Source organism: Lissotriton vulgaris, chromosome 6 (assembly GCF_964263255.1).
Source record: "Lissotriton vulgaris chromosome 6, aLisVul1.2, whole genome shotgun sequence".
NCBI classification, from domain to species: domain Eukaryota; kingdom Metazoa; phylum Chordata; class Amphibia; order Caudata; family Salamandridae; genus Lissotriton; species Lissotriton vulgaris.
Genome location: NC_141694.1, coordinates 645460730 through 645478594, shown reverse-complemented (window position 1 = coordinate 645478594; position 17865 = coordinate 645460730). Strand labels below are relative to the sequence as shown.

Genomic DNA, 17865 nt, shown 5'->3' with positions numbered 1-17865 from the left:
AGAAAAAACGGTTAGCAGATCTGATGTTACCGAAGATAAGTAACTTGCTTATCTGATGGAGACATTTAGCTGTAGATTCCTTACCTTAAGAGACAAATGCAATACCGCAAACAGGTTTAGACCTAAAAGTCCTGGAGGGCTGAAAGGGTGAAGTGCCCATCACCACGGACCTCACTGTCAAAGCAGTAGCGTTTGGTAAATGTGCGCAAGGATGCCCATGTAGAAGCCTGACAGATGTCCAGGACAGTAAATCCATGAGCTAAAGCAGTAGACACAGCTTTGAACCTTAGGGGGGTGCTTCTAAGCAAATACGGAGCAGATCTGAAAGCAGAGTACAATTCATCTGGAGATGGTCCATTTCTGCACTGCTTTCCCCTTCTTTGTTCTAGTGAAGCGTACAAAGAGTTGATCGCCCACCCCATGTTCTTTAGTAAAGTTGATATAGAATGACAGTGCTGTTTTAGGGTCCAGGTGGTAAAGTCTCTTCATACTTAAAGGGGTGAGGTGGAGAAAAAAGTAAACAGTGTGATCTGTTGGCTGTTGAGAGAATATTGAACTTTTGCTTAAAAAAGCTAAAAGAGTGCAAACTATTAAAAACTTGAAGGCTGCAGCTAAACTAACAGGTTTGTGCGATGAATCACAACCAAGGATATCTAACATATTTACACCACTCTCAAAGGAAAAGGAAAAGGAAAAGGAAACCCTGAAGGAAGGAGACAAGGGAGACGACAGTAGCAGCACTCTCAATGATAATGGAAAGCTAAAGGACGTATTGATCAATAGGAGTTCTAGTAATGGAATAAATCCAACTAGCACTAGTGAAAAAAAGGCGGAAATGGCTACAGATCTGATCGATCAAGAACGGGACTATGTGGATGCTAATGGACAAATTAAAGCTGGGGATAAAGAAACGGAAGTTGGGGGCGAAGATTCGTCAGAGGAATCTAACTCCGAAATCTATGAAACTGGGGTCTCGATCACTAGCGAAATTGAAAGTGATATTGAAGGCACAAGTGCGGCTAGCGAGGATGAAAACTCACCAACCGCTAATCTGGAAGTAACCGAGCTAAAGATCAATAATAATAACGAACCGGGTCAAGACTTGGCTTCTAAAAAAAAATGGAGAAGAAGAAATCCAAATTTAGAAAACCACACAAACCACTAGATGATGAAACAACGGATCAGGGGAGCAACCAGGACCAAGCAAAGAAAAACATAGACCCCTCCGGAAAAGTCCGACTCCTACATTGAAAGGAGACACAGAACTTAAAAATCCCAAAATTGGGGCAGCTGAATCGAGTAAAAGTAAGGGAAAGCAACAACACCATGATACCGACAAATTAGGAGGCTCTCCAGAACCATCATTGAGGTCCTGAAGACCATAAAGGATTTTCAATTGGACGTCAAAACAGATAGTCAAAGGAATCATGACGCGTTTCAACAACTCCAAGGCGCTATCCAGAAGGTAGATAATACCTGTATGGAGATAGTGGATAGGATGGCTTCGTGGAGAGCCCCACCGAAAATCTAGAAGCAGATGTCATCAAACTCCAGGTTAAAGAAAAATCTCAATCTGCTATTATCGAAGACTTGATGATAAAGGTGGAGGACCTTGAAAATCGGGGAAGAAACAATTTTCGATTTTTGGGAATCGCAGAAGGGGCAGAAGGAAGTGATGTCAAGGGCTATATTGTAAACCTTTTGAAGTCCTCCATGCCCAAACTATCAAAATGGGAATTGGAACGAGAAGTACAACGTGCTCATCGCTTCCCTCTGACACTACCCAAAAGTCCTATTAAAGAAAAATAGTACCCAAGAGCCATTCTGGTTTGCTTCGGAAACTTTCTTTTAAGAGAAACAATTTACGACCTGGCTAGACCAACGAGCAGGAAAGAATTTCAAGGAAATAACTTCTTTGTCCGTCCAGATTTTGCACACGCAACGGTTGCTGAATCCAGCGCGCCTGAGAGTACTCTACAAAGGAAAGACAAAGAACTTCACAAGCAATAGCCAAGCTGAAGCTTACTTGCATGAACTCTCTGAACTAAGAACATAGGAGGGGAAATACTAAAGCTAACCATCTGAAACGCTATATGGCTAAAAAATAAGGGAAAATAAAAATTCTCAGGCGATCAAGCAGGCGGTGATACTAGGATAACTCGATCGTCCATACCTGGGGCCCCTTGGTCCCAGGATGCCTCAGGGACTGGTTGGGGGGTGGAGGTGTAAGAGGGGAGGGGGGAAGGGAGGGGGAAGGGTGGGTGAGAAGAAAACAAAAAAAAATGGAAAAAGGAAGGAATGGTGCAGAATAGGTAAAGGTCAACGGAGGCAAGCAAGGAAAATGATCTTTGAAAGGATTTTTGATACAGGTTGTAACACTCTAAGTGATGAAACGCATTAATATATGTACAATGAATGTGGGGGGATTAAATGATTGGAGGAAAAGGCAGAAACTAGCATATGTAGTAAAACATCTTCTCTGCTTACAAGAGACCCACCTCCCTTGGTCTAAGAGAAATTTGCTTTGTATAAATGGATTTGAACTATTAGCCTGTACAACTCAAACATCAACAATCAGAGGGGTTGCCATTCTAGGAAGAAAAAGTTTAGGGAAAGCGAAGAAGGTGAAAGTAGATAGTAATGGAAGATGGGTGATTATTGAGATGGAGCTGGGTCTAACGATCTGTAATGTGTATGGTTCTAATGAGGACGATCCAGAAATTTACGATTTCCTAGAAATAGAGCTTGCAAATTGGCCCTCTCCTCTGGTGTTTACGGGAGATTTAAATATCTCATCTGAATGGGGGATGGGCACATCGTATCAGGGAAGAAAACCTAAAGTCTTTAAGGCGGTTCAATCTATGTTAGCTTCTCATGGGCTTCAGGATCTATGGAGAGTTAAAGAACCTTCAAATCTAGGTTATACTTACTATTCAAATCCAGCCCAGAGATATTCAAGATTGGACTACTTTTTTGTCTTTGTTTTGGAATCTGAAAAAGTTAAGATAAGTAGACTCCCAAGGGTCATTTCAGATCACAACCCCTTGCTGCTAAACTACGATATGGGAGGGCTAGAACGGTCTAAAACAAACTGGACCTTTGAAAGAAGGCTGTTAGCAGATAGCAGATTTGTGGATCATTTGAATAAATGGGCTGGCAAATTTTTTGCGGCAAATAGATATAACACATCGCGAAAGGGGGTCTGGGAGGCTTTCAAATCCGCTCTAAGAGGAGAAACAATCAGCTGTGCTTCCAGGCTTAGAAAAGAAGATAGAAGCGAAGTAGAGAGACTAATGGTCAAATTAGTTGAGGTGGAAGAACATCATATAAAGGATATTGCTACTGGCAGTAATACTGAGGCTAGTCAGGGAGTTCTGTTGGCAGTAAAAGCGGCACTGCAGAAGGAGGTTACACAGAAAGCAATAGGGGAGTACCAATCATCAAGGGCAAAGAGGTATGAAACGGGAGAGCAAACTGATAGAGCATTTGCACTCCAGATCAGACAGGAAAAACAAAGAATGCGATTCCATGTATAGAAGAGGAAGGGATAACATATACAGAGATAAAAGATATCCTAGTGGTATTAAAAAAATACTATCAGAAATTATATGAGAAGGATCCTTTTAATAATGATCAGGATGAGAGATGTATTGACAGAGGACCGTGTTTGGATGATACAACAAGAAAAGCACTTGATAAGGATATTACGTCTGAGGAAGTCTTATCTGCCCTGCGAGAATTAGCGCCAGGGAAAGCATCTGGTCCTGATGGTCTCCCCTCGGAGGTTTACAAAGCTATTGAAAAAGAGATCGCTCCTCTTTTAGTAGATCTTTTTAATGGGATACTTTACTCTGGGGTGGTCGCCGATTCATGGAAAGAAACTAACATTATAGTCTTTCATAAGAAAGGCAAACCAGCAGAGAATCGGGGGTCATATCGACCTATATCCTTAATAAATGCTGATACCAAGTTATATTCAAGGATCTGGGGCGAAGAGGTTGGGCAGGATCATAGGCGGTCTTGTCTCTCCATGGCAACACGGTTTTGTTCCTTGGCGTGGTACGACAGATCACACATCTAGAGCAATAACTTTGTTTGATGCCCAGGAAGCCGTGGGGGGAGGGATGGCCATGATCCTGCTCGACGCAGAAAAAGCTTTTGATCGGGTGGAGTGGAGCTTCCTCTGGAGCATTCTGGCCGGGAGAGGTTTTGGTCCAAATATTGTTAGGGCTATCAAAGCTATGTATATAGACCCAGAAGCGACAATTACGGCAATGGGAGAGAAATCAGATAAGTTTAAGATAAGTAGAGGGACACGGCAGGGTTGTCCCTGCTCCCCCATACTATTCGCTCTATACATTGATCCGCTCATTCAGAAGATTTTAGAGTGCCCTAGAATATCTCCAGTGATTTATAATAGCTACGAAAACAAGATCTTAGCTTACGCGGATGATCTGGCGGTTATTACAACAGACCCGCAGCAGGCACTCCCAGAACTGGTAAATAAACAAGAAGAATCCTACTATCAGTGTGCATCAAAGGGAAAGGGGACACTCAGTGTTGTGTAAAATACCCCTCACACACCAACAGGCCCCTTGGTGTCATGCTTCATCATCGGGGTCTTCGCACCCCGCTAAAGGGATGCGGCACGCTGCGACCTGCGACTACGCGGGAGCGTTGACAAGTTGGACTATGTGTGGTGTGTGTTGAGTGTAAGTGAAAAAGGGATTGATGTGAGTGGGAGGTGTAGTGAAAAATTTAAAAAGTACCTGGCTAGTGGGTAAAATGAAAAAAACTTTATTTCGTACCCCTGGCTGGTGCTGTTAAAAGGTGTGCAAAAGGATGAGGTTTTTTGTCTTAATTAGGGACAAAACCTCTGGTGTGCGTCGACATGTTTCGGTACTGGTGTACCTTCTTCAGGACGGGGCACAACTCCCAACCCTACTCACGTTTTTCTAAGAAAAATTGGGGTTATCTTAATTTTTCTAAAAAGTCATAACACTCTTAAAAACGGCTACAATGTGCCTACAGCGGTTCTTCGGATCATGTAATCACATGTCTCATGGTCTTTGTTGTCTATTGCCTCATGAGCAAATCCTGGGCATCAAGGTAGGTAGGTGGATCCACAATGAAATCCGCCTATATTGGCCTCCTTCTACCACCCTGTGCTGCTCCGCCGTGACTCTACCTCCCTTCTTTGTTAATTATACTCCCAGAACTGGTACAGATGGCTAAACTTTTCGGTCAAGGTTCTGGATATCTTATGAATGAATCTGAAACCCAGATAATCTGCTCTAGGAACATACCAAGACCCGACCCAAGGTATGTTGATTCTGCGGTATATTTAGGGGTTAAGATAAATGCTATAGTAGGTAGGATAGTGGAAGAGAATTACCCCCCCCCCTCATTAAATCCATAGAGTTAGAACTGAAAAGGATGGATGCCCTTCATCTTTCGCTGGTCGGGAGAGTAAATGCCGTAAAAATGGCGATGTTTCCAAGGGTGCTTTATCTATTTAGAGCCATTCCCCTATATATTGAGGAGAAAATTCTGAAGCAATTAGAGTCTGTCTTTATCAGGTTCATATGGCAGTACGGTAAGGTTAGACGTTCAACGACCCTTATGTCCCTTCCGTGGGAAAGGGGTGGGATGGCACTTCCGAACCTGAGATTGTATCACTGGACCTGTCTCCTAATCCAGATGTCAATCCTGTTTCAATGCGACAATGATGCGACTATTACAGACAACCAGGGTCCCCCTCCCATCTTCAAACTACTGATGGGGGGGGGAATGCTACTGGTCTACTGCTGACGGAACTGGAATATAGGTTCTATATGGAAGGCACGATTTAAGCTCCTGCTAGGTGCATGGCAAGTATGGAAATCAATCTTAAAAAATGTTCATATCCCTAAAGTCAACCCTTCTCTCCTCTTGGTAAATTCTAGCCTTTTTCCGCACTTAAGTAATGATGGGATCCTACAAGTCTGGAAGGGTTTAGGGGTTAAGACTATTGGAGACCTAATGGTAGGAGATAAGATAAGCGGGTTTGAGGACATGCAAAGGAGATATGGCCTCTCTTCAAATCAATGGCTTATATATGGTCAAATCTCCGGTATCTTACAGGCTTGTAGGCCAAAGCTCAAACCCCTCGTAGACTTTCCTGTGGTTGAGGGTATAAGAAGAAGGTGTAGGAAGATAAAAGATGTTTACAACATGCTGGTGTCCAGATTACAGAACGATGTAGGAAAAGTAGAAAGTGACTGGGCAACTAAATTGGGAAACCCGGATGTAGATTTGGACTTAGCATTAAGCTTGAATAAAAAGATTTTTTGGGTGTCCAACTTACGAGCACAGCATTTTAAAACAGTTTTTTAATCTGTACCATACACCGGCTAAATTATTTGCTTGGGGTGTTAGGAATGATGATTGCTGCCCGAGATGTAATAAGGGGCAAGCCGACCTACTACATATGTTTTTTACCTGTGAGCGACTGGCCCCCGCCCTGGATGGAATAACAACATTCTGGGAGGGGTTGCTAGGTCATAAGATCGATCTATCCCCAACACTGATGTTATTTGGCTCAGATTCTAAATTGGTTTTAACAGATGACGAGGCTGCTTTGGTTTTTATGTCGGTCGCCGTGCTCAGAATCATAATCTCGGCCGGATGGAAGGATGTTACAGCCCCGTCTTTTCAGATGTGGATCTCTAGATTCTTGGCCATTTACAATATTGAGTCTGGCCTCTATGAATTTAAAGGTGTTAAAAAACGAGAAATGGGAAGACGATTATGGGCCCCGGTTAAGAAATGGCTGGACGATAGAATAAGAATTTGAAATGTACTGTATTGCTATATTTATTGACCGATTTTCTATATAATTTTTATCCCCACATAAAAAATTGTGTTATTTAACTGCTTATATATGTATCAGATGTTCTTCTACCTTGCTTATGGCTATTTATTTATGTATTTCCTTATTGCACCATGAACTCCAATAAAAAATAAATAAAAAAAAAGTGGAAGGGTATCACAACCTTTGGCAGAAAAGAGACAATGGTTTGGAGAACTACTTTGTCTAGGAAAAAGCTGGTGTACGGAGGTGGAAAAGAAAAAGCCTGCAGCTAGCTGACTGGCCTGGTCGAAGTGATAGCCACCAAAAAGAATGTCTTGATTGTCAAAGCTCAGAGGTAAAAGCTAGGCATGGGTTTCAAGGGAAAACACATCAAAAGGGTTAAAACCAAATTATAATCCTATTGGTGGATAATGTGTTTCTTAGCACTTCAAGACACAAACTTGTCCCAATAGCAGGCATATACAGTTTTTGTTGATGGTTGCCTGGCTGCCAAGATCATGTCACAGATCTCGGGAGAGAGGCTGAATACTCTCAACTGTCACCACTTAATCTCAACACATAAAAGTGGAGCGTGTGCAGGTTTGGGTGCAGGATCTTGCCCTGTTGCTGCAACAGTAGATCCTTCTGAAAAGGCAGCCTGATCGGCAGTCAAATGATCATGCTCAGGTGTTCTGGATACCATACTTTCCTAGCCTAATCCGAAGACACCAGCATGACTTGATCTGGCAGTTATGTTGTTTTTCAGAACTCGGGAAAGCAGAGGTATCTGCTAGAAGGAGTACTGTATTAAAATCTAGTCGGATTGTGTCTCACAGCGACAGCCACTTTGGAAACTCCAGCATGCAGTAATGTTGACATTAGACGTTCAGGGTGGAGGCAAATAGCTCTAGACAAGGTTCTTCCCAGTCCTGAAAGCTACCTTGAGTCACCGACGGATAAAGATTCCAGGCGTGGTCCTCAAGGCATCGACGGCTGAGTATGTCCGATGTACCGTTTAGAAATCCTGCAGATACTGCATGACCAGGAAAGTGTCCTTATGCTCCAGGCATGCACAGAGTCTGTGACCCCACTAGGCACTGCTTGTTGCAGTGCCACATGACGGCAGTGTTGTCTGTGAACACGTGGACCAGCTTCCCTTTGATGGAAGGTAGGAAAGCTTTAAATGACAAGCTAAAGCCTGATTTGAAGCTGAGTCTCGGCTGGAGACAGAGACCCCTGAAGTCCACCTCTCCCTGATTTTTGCCCGATCGATCCAAGAAGCAACGCATCGTCACTGTCAGTTCTGGGTGGTGAAGGGGTCTGCCACGGACCCAATCGTGGTCTGTTAACCACCACTGCAGATCTTTCGTAATCGCCAACAATATCTTAACCAGGTCAGAGAGATTACCCCTGTGCTTTGCCCATAGGGAGCCTTTTGCAGAGTCGACATATGCCATTGGGTGTACTTCACCAACTAAATGCTGAAGGCCAAGAAACCCAGCAGTCTCAGAGTCAGTCTCACAGGAATCCAGGACTGAGGTTCAAACATAGGGATCGTAGCCAGATTGTCCTGGACTCGCCACTCCGGAAGGTAGATGCAGAATTGACCTGTGTCCAGAATGATCCAAATAAAAGAAAGCATCTGAGAAGAAGTCAAGTGTGACTTCGGCACTTTGACAGTGAATTCCAGTGAATGCATAAGGTCCACAGTATCTGGAAGAGGGTAATGACTGTCAATGGTGAGCCTGTCTTCTACAGCCAGTAGATGTAGGGGAAGACTCGTACCACCGACATCTGCAGATGTGCAGCAACCACCATCACCACCTTCATAAACGCTAGAAGGGGATTGGCAAGGCCAAATGGGAGCACAGTGAACTAGAAATGCTCCTGACCCACAGTGAACTGTAGGGTATGCCCAGGTGCCTGAGGATAGGAATATGAAAATATGCATCCAGCAGGGCCAACACTACTCTCAAGTTTCTAGGGTCCAGTAAAGGCAGAACTTGAATACGTGTTAGCATCTTGAATTTATCTTTTGTCAAGGAGGCATTGAGGGAGGCATAGATGTAGGATATGGTGGAGGCTTTAGTCCTTCTTTGGCACCAGAACGTATCAGGAATAGCAAGCACTACCTACTTATGATGCCGGCACACTCTCGATGGCGCATTTAGCCAAAAGAGCCTGTACTTCCTGGCACAATTAGGGGAGCTGGTCCTCCGTCTGCCGATCCGAGGATGGTGGCAAGGGCGGCAGGGTTACCAAGAACAGAATGGTGTAACCCCACCGAACAATCTGGAACACTAACTTGTCTGAAGTTATGGCTTGCCACTGGGGCAGTTGGTGCCTGGTCTTGTCTCCAACAGGATGTCTGAATTGTTGTGAGGGCATGCTAAAGGGGTTTGGAGACTGTGGCTTCCGGGGTCAGGATGGCGGACTGGGCAGATCTGTAGCCTTAGCTCCCACTGGACTTGTTGGAGCTGCATTTGCTGCCACAAAAAGGATGAGAAGCCTGTGGCCTTGGTGCTTCTACTGGAAGGGACATGGCTGACAGCCCCTACCATAGCCATAGCCATGGAAGAGGCAAAAAGCGGGAGAGGGTTATTTCGGACCATGGCAAGCCCCAACAACCGTGCGGTGACTCTTCTCTCCCTGAAGTTCTAAAGCACTGAATCAGCTTTGTTGTTGAATCCAAGAGTGCCACTAAAGGGCATTTCCATGAGGGATGCCTGGACATACCCCGGAGAGCCAGATAACCTTTGTCAGGAGTGGCAGCGGAGTGCCACAGGAGAAGCAATAGCCCTGCTCAGTGAGTCTGTTGTGTCCAGGAGCATCTGATGGTGAACTATGCCGTGTTCCTGCCATCAGCAAAGACCTGGTTCAGGATGGTTTGTGCGTTTCTGGGACCATAGTCGGCACTTGCACAACTGAGTCCCACATAGTGTGGCTATATCGACCCAAGAGGCATGCAGTATTCACAGACTACAGTGCAAGGCTTCCAAAAGAGAAAAACTTCTTCCCAAAGGGATCCAGCTGTTGGATTTCAATACCTTAAGTTGTTTTGGGTCGCTCCGGCTCTGGGAAATTCAGGGAGTGGAGTAGGCTTTGCGGATGGAATGCAAGAGCAGGGCCTCCACTTGCAGCGTCATTGCCACACTTTGTCTAACGACCCGGACTGGTGCAGCGAAACCCAAGCGTGCTTCGACTTCTTTAGTTTTTTTATTTGTGGGACTAACCCAGCGGAGACTTGAGCCTCGATGAGGACAGATGAGAACAAATGCAAGAGCGTGCCAGGGACCTTCCACGTGACCGGGACCTGGAGTAGAGTGGAGTCCTCTGCTGTTGGTATGCCAGGAGCTTCAGATTTCGCTCCAGTCGCCTTTGGATTCATGGTGCAGCAGTCAGGCTAGTTCATGGAGTTGTGGTTCAGCTCCAGGCACTACAGACAAACCAGCTGAGGGTCCATCACAGACATTTGCCTGTGACATACAGCAAAGGGTTTAAACCCTCCGGGCTCTTTAGGGGACATCCCTTTAAAATTGGGAGCAGCCCTTCTCTAGAATTGATGGAATATTTAAAGAATAACAGGGAAAAAGGCAGCCAGCAATTCGACAACTAACTTAACCAAACACCTTTTGAATAGATTTCTATGGTCTCATATTATGCATGAATTACTTCATGTGGAAGAAGACCAATACTCTTACAGCATTCCAAGGCATGCGAAAACATAATGGGTGATTGAAGCCTTAGAAGCATGCTTTCAATGTCTGACTAAATCAGCTGGAGGAGGGCATTGATTTTATCCTGTCATAAGAGACGTGGCAGTGCTGCAGATATTGTTAACCAGAGGTTTGAATTAAAATATAATTTTGAATGCTCTGGGCTTTCAGTAGCATTCTTAAGTTGTGCACTCTAATGTTTGCTCAGTCAAATTGACAGGTGCCAGACTGAAGAACACACTGTAGCAAGTTTGCTATGATAAGTCTTCCCCTTTATTTCAATTTTCTCAGAACGAGCATCTGAGTTCCACAAAATCAATACAAAAATAGTTTTGTTGCCCTGACAACAAGCCCAAAATCAATAAGGTTCTCACCAAAACAAAATAGTGAAGAATTTAGGATGTTGACAACGCTGTGTCTAGCTCAGTGCTGCTACCAAGAGTCCAATAGTTGGAACGAAGTTCAACTAGAGACCATTTAGGTACCAAATGGTCTCTGATATTTTAAGTATCTTGCGCGGGGACAGATGTAGAACATCAGCACCCATCGTGGCTCGTACTGTGCACCCTCTGGGGTACTAAACTGCAGATATCCATATCGTAAAAGGGAAGTAATGGTCACGATTTTCCAACAGCAGGGGTACACACAGGACAGGGGGTACCCACTAAACTCAAGAATTCAACAAGTCTGAACTTGGAATTGGGCAACATGGTAAATCCAATTTGGAGAAGGTCCCAGTGGGCTAGAAGGAAGGTTTAAATGGCTTGAGAACGAGAATGGTGTGCAGTGGTCAAATGGATAAAACCCCAATGTCAGTGTTAAAGAGGGAAGGCCTTCCTTTATGAATGGGAAAGGGCAGATCTACTCATTATAGGTTTTGAAAGTTTGATTCAGGACTGCATGCTACCCAATAGATGCAGGGAGCAAAGTATCTGCAGTTCCACATACTAGGCGGTGATCTTCAGTTGTCTCAGTGAGCATGGAATTCAAGGACCTCATGGCTCCTGGGCAGCTGAATCTGTAGAGGTGACTATCATGCAGAGGAAACTTCAAATCCATAGTGAGGAAGACTTACTGCCTCAAGGGGTTCTGATTTTAAACCACATTAGAGCCATAGGTGGAAAGCCTGGACACAAACCAAATGTCAGCTTTAATCAAAAAGTCAAACAATGTAATCTTGAGAAACTATATTGACTTTGATCATTGTCTTGATGGGCCTTCATATAATAGACAAATCAGATCTGCTCAATGGCAATAAACATATCTAAACCTGATGTGTGCAGCTAGAAGGATAACATTGCGTGAGGGCATCAAATGACTGAAAGTAGACTTTTTTCCAGGGACAGGTGGCAGGAGTCATGTTGATGGCAAGGTGGCGGGAGTCATGTTGATGGCAAAATACTAGTTCAAACAATGGAGTAACCCTGTTTCCCTCAGAACCTGGGTAATATAGACGTTTTAAGAAAAAGCGGTTCTGTCGGGTAGCCATATTATTACTTCAAAATACAATACATGAAATACAAAAATTATGCTCTCAACACACACAAGGAGAAAAAACCAAAACTAGTACTCTAAGTCTGTGCTCAATCTTTATCAGAATTACTTCATTCCGTTATGAGCTGTTTGTTTGTATCAAATGAAAAAAATCATGTACAAAATACTGTTTAGTGACATTTGTGCATAGTGAAAAAGTGACAAAGTACGCAATATATACCATATCAACAGGGTGTTATATCTAAAATTATTAGTTATAGATATGACACCCTGTTGATGTATTTCATGTATTGTATTTTGAAGTAATAATAGGTCTACCCGACAGAACCGCTTTTTCTTGAAACGATGGCAAAATACTAGCCAATCTGCAACTGATCATTCCTGTATTTTTGTAAGGGGTCCCAAAAATACTCTAAGGTATAGGGAATTTCTGGCTTGCTCGAACTGGCTTCTGCCATCATTAACTATAAACTTAAGTGCTGTCTTTGTGAAATTATTGGTATGGGATAAAGGGCTGGGCAATTGTCAAAACCCTGTTCTCCATGCTGACTGCAGGGACTTTGCAGGTCATGTAGATTAGGCGCTGAGGGGAATGGCACACCAGCCAGTGTTAACACCACAAATGGCGAGTTGCAGCCTTCTTTGGTGAGTGATGTCTTTAGGCAGCAGCCTACATTAAAGCCAATGTAGGTAGGTGCCTTGCCGCAAAACCACAAATAGCCAAAACAGAGCACCTGACTGCTACATAGATTGCTCAAAAAATCCTTGTCCAGGAGCAGACAATAGCAAAAACTAGAGGATGATAGTTAGCAAAAGGTTATGCAATCTTCCAAGGAGATCAAACACAAATTGTCCATTCTTCATTTTGTGTGGCACCAGCTTACCCTTGTAGGACAAACACCTCAACCTTCGGTAACAATCTTTTGGAACTAATCACATGAAATCCTTTCTTTTCTCATTCTTTTGTGAGGAAGCCTGGCAAAAATGGCCATCAACTCTGTGTGAAGGGAGAGAGTGAACATGCAGCGACTTCTCATAAAGCAAGCGGACCAACAGCACCTCTTAATAGGGTCTTTTGAAATGAACACATTTAAGACATTGAACAAATGTGACAAGCTTGACAGGAAGAAAACAATGAACAGCAAAACTAAATTTATAGCAAACAAGTAAATCTATATGAAGCACAGCATTGAAATATGCAGTTTATGTCAGCAGAAAAGAGGCTGAAGCTGTACCACATGATGAGGATTTTATTGGTGTTTCAGAGGCTCCTAAATGCAGATTGGTTCTCTCCTCACAATACTTTTTTTTTTGCCATAGAGTATTTTAATATGCTCAGCAGAATGACAAGCAAATTGCACGAGTGAGGCAGAATTCAATGTTGTAGAAATGCTTCTCTCAAGCCAAATGTAATAACTGCTACGTGTTTGCAGGGAAATTATGCAGCAAGAGTGAACAATGAACTGGTAAAAATAAAAATAAAAATCCAACCAGGTAATCAAGAAATATTTTACCTGATGATTCATCCGGTGCCCATGGAAGACTGCGAGGTGGCTTGTCAGAGGTTGGCCCTGAGGTAGTTATCATTCTTACACTAGGACTAGATGACCTGCTGCTATTTCGGCTTTCCTGCATAAACAATGAAAAAAGTAACAACTATGAATAGATTTTTTGCTTCTGTCTACCTTTTACTTCTACATTCTATTTTCATTCAAATTATATACAGTACATATACATAGTAAACTATGTAAATAATATCAGTATATTGTTTAGGTAGGCATATTTAATATAAAAATTATTTTATTTTTAATGTATTAAACGGTTTTAAAATATCACAAAACAAAACCTAAGGGTATCTTTGAACAATACATAAAAAGTTGCTATCTAGCATCACAGAAAAAAAGCTTGAAACTTTCAATCGTTTAAAAAACAGACACAGCTCAAACAACAAAACAAACAAAAACAACCCAATCCCTGAAATACAATCTAAAAAGATTATATAGTCATTTTTTAGCTTAATAGATCTTCAAGCCGACAAAATGCAAAGGGAAGCTTTTACCACGTAAACACGGTCAAAGCACTCAAGGAAACACTTCCATCTACTCATGTTGGCTTATTTTTCCAGTATTTGGAGTACAAGTCTCATACTCCAACGTTGAGCTCCAATGTCCTCCATATTTGTAGATTTCCAGCAGCATAATTCCTCTTTGATACTTAGTTTTTTAGATTTTCCCCCAGGTGGACAATCCACAAGTGTGGCAGAAGTGTACCTTTGCAAATAAATATTTTCTACAAGCTTCTACCAATTTCTAGAAACACTAAAGCTGAACAGAACATTATTAATTCTTGCAATAATGGGCATAAACTTTCATGAAAATGAAAGTTACAAATTAGCAACTTTTATGAACTTTGACCAGACTGTCCAGCTTTAATTGCAAATAAAGGCAAAAACTAAAAGAACAAACTGTGCTGTCAGACAAAATGGGAGAGTTCAGTGTTGTGTGTCGACCCATGGACCGTATTATACAGTGTATCAGGTGCCCAACCAGTGAGGAAGCCTTTTTCTTGCTTACTTCGGGCACTTAGATATAACAGAAGCAGCATAGACTATAATACTTCACATCTCAAGAGGATATTTCCTCATTAGTATTCTGGCGTATCCTCAAGCACATTGGGGAGCCAAGGCCAGCTAACAGGGAGGGTGCCAGTCAACAGAGATGTTAGCCAAGGCTGCGTGATGGCTCCGACATTGTTCTCCCTCTTTATCAATGGGGTGGTAAACCATTTGAGGGAGGACCCTGCGGATGCCCCAGTCCTGGCCGGGGAGAAAACACCTACCGTCCTCTTTGCAGACTACACCCTCCTGATGTCCAAAACGCCATTGGGTTAACAGAAACTACTTGATCGCTTTAGTTTGTTTTGCGACAAGCGAGGGTTAGCTGTCAACACCACCAAAACGAAGATGATGGTGCTATCCCCCCCAAAAAAAGGCTAGGAAAGTTCATCTCACTTTAAATGGGGCTGCGCTAGAGGTGGTGGAAGAATTTGACTACTTGGGAGTCAGGTTGAGTAATAACATGAAATGGGACTCCCACGTAGTAAAAATGCTCCTAAATCTCAAAAGGGTTTCCGGAGTCATCCTGAGGAATCAGCGCTTGTCTATTAGCAGGCCAATAGCCCCGGCCCTCGCAGTTTATGAGGGAAAGGCGCTAGCTTCGGCGGTTTATGGCTCTGAATTGTGGGGTGGAGAGAACACGATGGACCTGGTAAGAGCTGAGAATAAGTTTGTGAGAGACTTAGTATTGCTCCCCTACTCGACCCCTCTGAAACCCCTCTTTAAGACATGGGCAAACGATCAATTGCGTATATAGTACGCCTCAGCCCCTTGCTGTTCTGGGTGCGCCTGAGAAGGACACCAGAATTGGCAAAATATGCCTTGGTGTTGGATGAGTTGATTAACCTGAAAGCCTCAAAAAAGATAAAGTGGCTCAATAAATTGAGGCAGTTGGTGGTGAGTTTAGGAATGGCCGAATTTTGGGTGTCCCAGTCCCCACCACAAACAAATTGTCAAAAAAATATATTGGAGTGGGTGGAGGCTGAGGATCTAAAAAGCACAAAGTGGGGGCCTTTGACTAACCAATTCCAGGAACATAAGCCAACTAGGAAGTAAGAGCCCTTTCTGGATTACATTCAAATTCCAAGAGATAGATCCCTCTTCTTGAAGATGAGATATGGTATACTCCCCCTTAAAAAGTTTATAGAGGGGTGGAAAGGAGCGAGGGATCACGATGTTACTTGTCCAGGCTGCCCATGTACGTAAGAATCTCTACCTCACTTTTTGTTTGCTTGTAAGGCTTACAAGCACCCTAGAGCAAGATGGTTAAAACCTGTGTGTAGGGAGATGTGTTAGAGACGTCAGAACTGCATTGCGTATCCTTCTGACACAACATCCTTGTATATTGTCTATGGGGTTGCAAAGTATCTTGCTAGCGCTTGGTTCATACGGCCTAGGCTATTAGGTAATAGCAAAAATTAAACTCCCACTACATCCACATAAATGAATATTATTGAGAATGCACCTTAGTCCTCTGTAATTATCCTTTTTAATTGTATATAGATTATAAACTTTTTTAAGATGAAATGGATGTAATACTTTGTACATTGGTTTTATGTTTAGTAATGATTGTACTTTTATGATATGAATATATCGAATAAAGTATTACAACAAGAATATATTGTCTTGCATCCACACAATACTACAGACGCAGGTGAAAGAAGCAAGACACCGTCAGCTGGCGCACTGACTGCATAACAACGAGTTGGCACACAGAGCCAGTGGGAACCTGCCACAAGCACCCCATTCAATGTGAAACTTTCACATGCCCCCTTGCTCCTCTGAGGGCACCCCTAAGAAGAGGTATATGACACAAATGTCTAGTTTCTAGCAGCAAATCTCCCAGCGTTTCAAGATTTGATCTTTGTATTGGATAGCCGCACCTGAAGTACTCACAGAATGAAGGATGCCATTGGAACAATCAATCGCAGAAATACAGTTGTGTCTAAGCATGGCTTAAAAAGGAGAGGGTCAATTTATTTTAAGCAGTGAACCGTTTCAAGAGGGCTAATAGCCACCCCCATTATGTTGTCCATTACCACTATTATGAACTGTACATTGCCGGTTGGTATAATATATGACTGTTGGAATTCTTGGAAAAAACATTTTGTCTAGCAAGTAGGTGGAAATCTGTGGTGTGGCCAACATCTCTTTCTAGGAGGCTCATTTCACAGGACAGATAGAAGGGTAGATTATACCTACTTGAATTGTATCCTTAACTTTACTTAGCTCAAACAGCAGCCCTTTGCTAAAAACAGCAAAGAAAGTACATTCAACTCATTTTTAACTGAAGAAAGAAGGGGATATAGGAGGACACACTAAAGAATACAAAAAGGGATGGATGAAATGCCTGAATTAATCTCAGCCACTGGTAATTACTCAGGCCGCACCCCAATACATAGCAATTTTGCACACCATGGCACCTCAGTTTGGACCCGGCTATATGCAAATCATTCTTGATCCTGTTCCAGCTTGAACTGCCAAGCCAGATCCTACCTGACCCAGAACATAAGCAACCCAGAGCCGAGTTTGCACTGGTTATGGACTCATAAGCTGGGTATAGCTAGGTTAGCGACATAGGAGGAACAATGTAAAAAGATCCAAAAATATTCTAGAGTATTTGGGTAAAGTCCTTAGTTACTTATTTGTTGAAGGTGAGAGAAGTAGGTTCCGATGCACAGCGCTCAACTGAAAAAAGGTAAATGTCAAGGGCATTTACCATGCTCTCTGCCTGCATGCACCATACACTGAGACAGTATTCCCATTTGACAGGCCAACACGTTTGAGTTTGGCACAATACGCAAATTGAGATCATGGTGTCCTGCATAATATTACAGACCAAACCAGGAAGGACAACACAGAATTGACTAAGCACGTTGGAACATGAACTGATCTAAGTTAAACAGGATAAATCAGAGTGTGAATACATTGACAGAGTTTACAGGTGTATCAAAAGAAGCACATCTGACCCAAAGCAAGCAGAGTGTGTCAGCTTGATATAAACTGAAAATACCAAATTAAGAGGTGCTGGATAGGAACATGCAGTGTCACCAGGAGAGGGTTCTAATCCTACAGCATAATGAAGAATAAATGCAGTTGTTTAGATGAGCATGGTGTGCAAAGTTAACAAACAAAAAGCATTCATGCGGACATAACCGCTCCATCTGCTTAGGTGAAGTCTGTGTATCTGTGATGGTCAGCTCCCTCAG

The 17865-nt window shown here is 42.9% G+C and overlaps 1 protein-coding gene across 4 annotated transcripts in view; it reads right to left on the bottom strand.

The window, feature by feature from the left end:
• MAP3K7 (mitogen-activated protein kinase kinase kinase 7) overlaps positions 1-17865 on the bottom strand; it is a 319714-nt gene that overhangs the window by 51409 nt on the left and 250440 nt on the right. For all 4 annotated transcript variants that reach the window (XM_086926641.1, XM_086926642.1, XM_086926644.1 and 1 more), the window contains one exon: positions 13557-13671. In XM_086926641.1, the coding sequence (XP_086782767.1) occupies positions 13557-13671 (115 nt within the window). The remainder of the gene's footprint in view (positions 1-13556; positions 13672-17865) is intronic.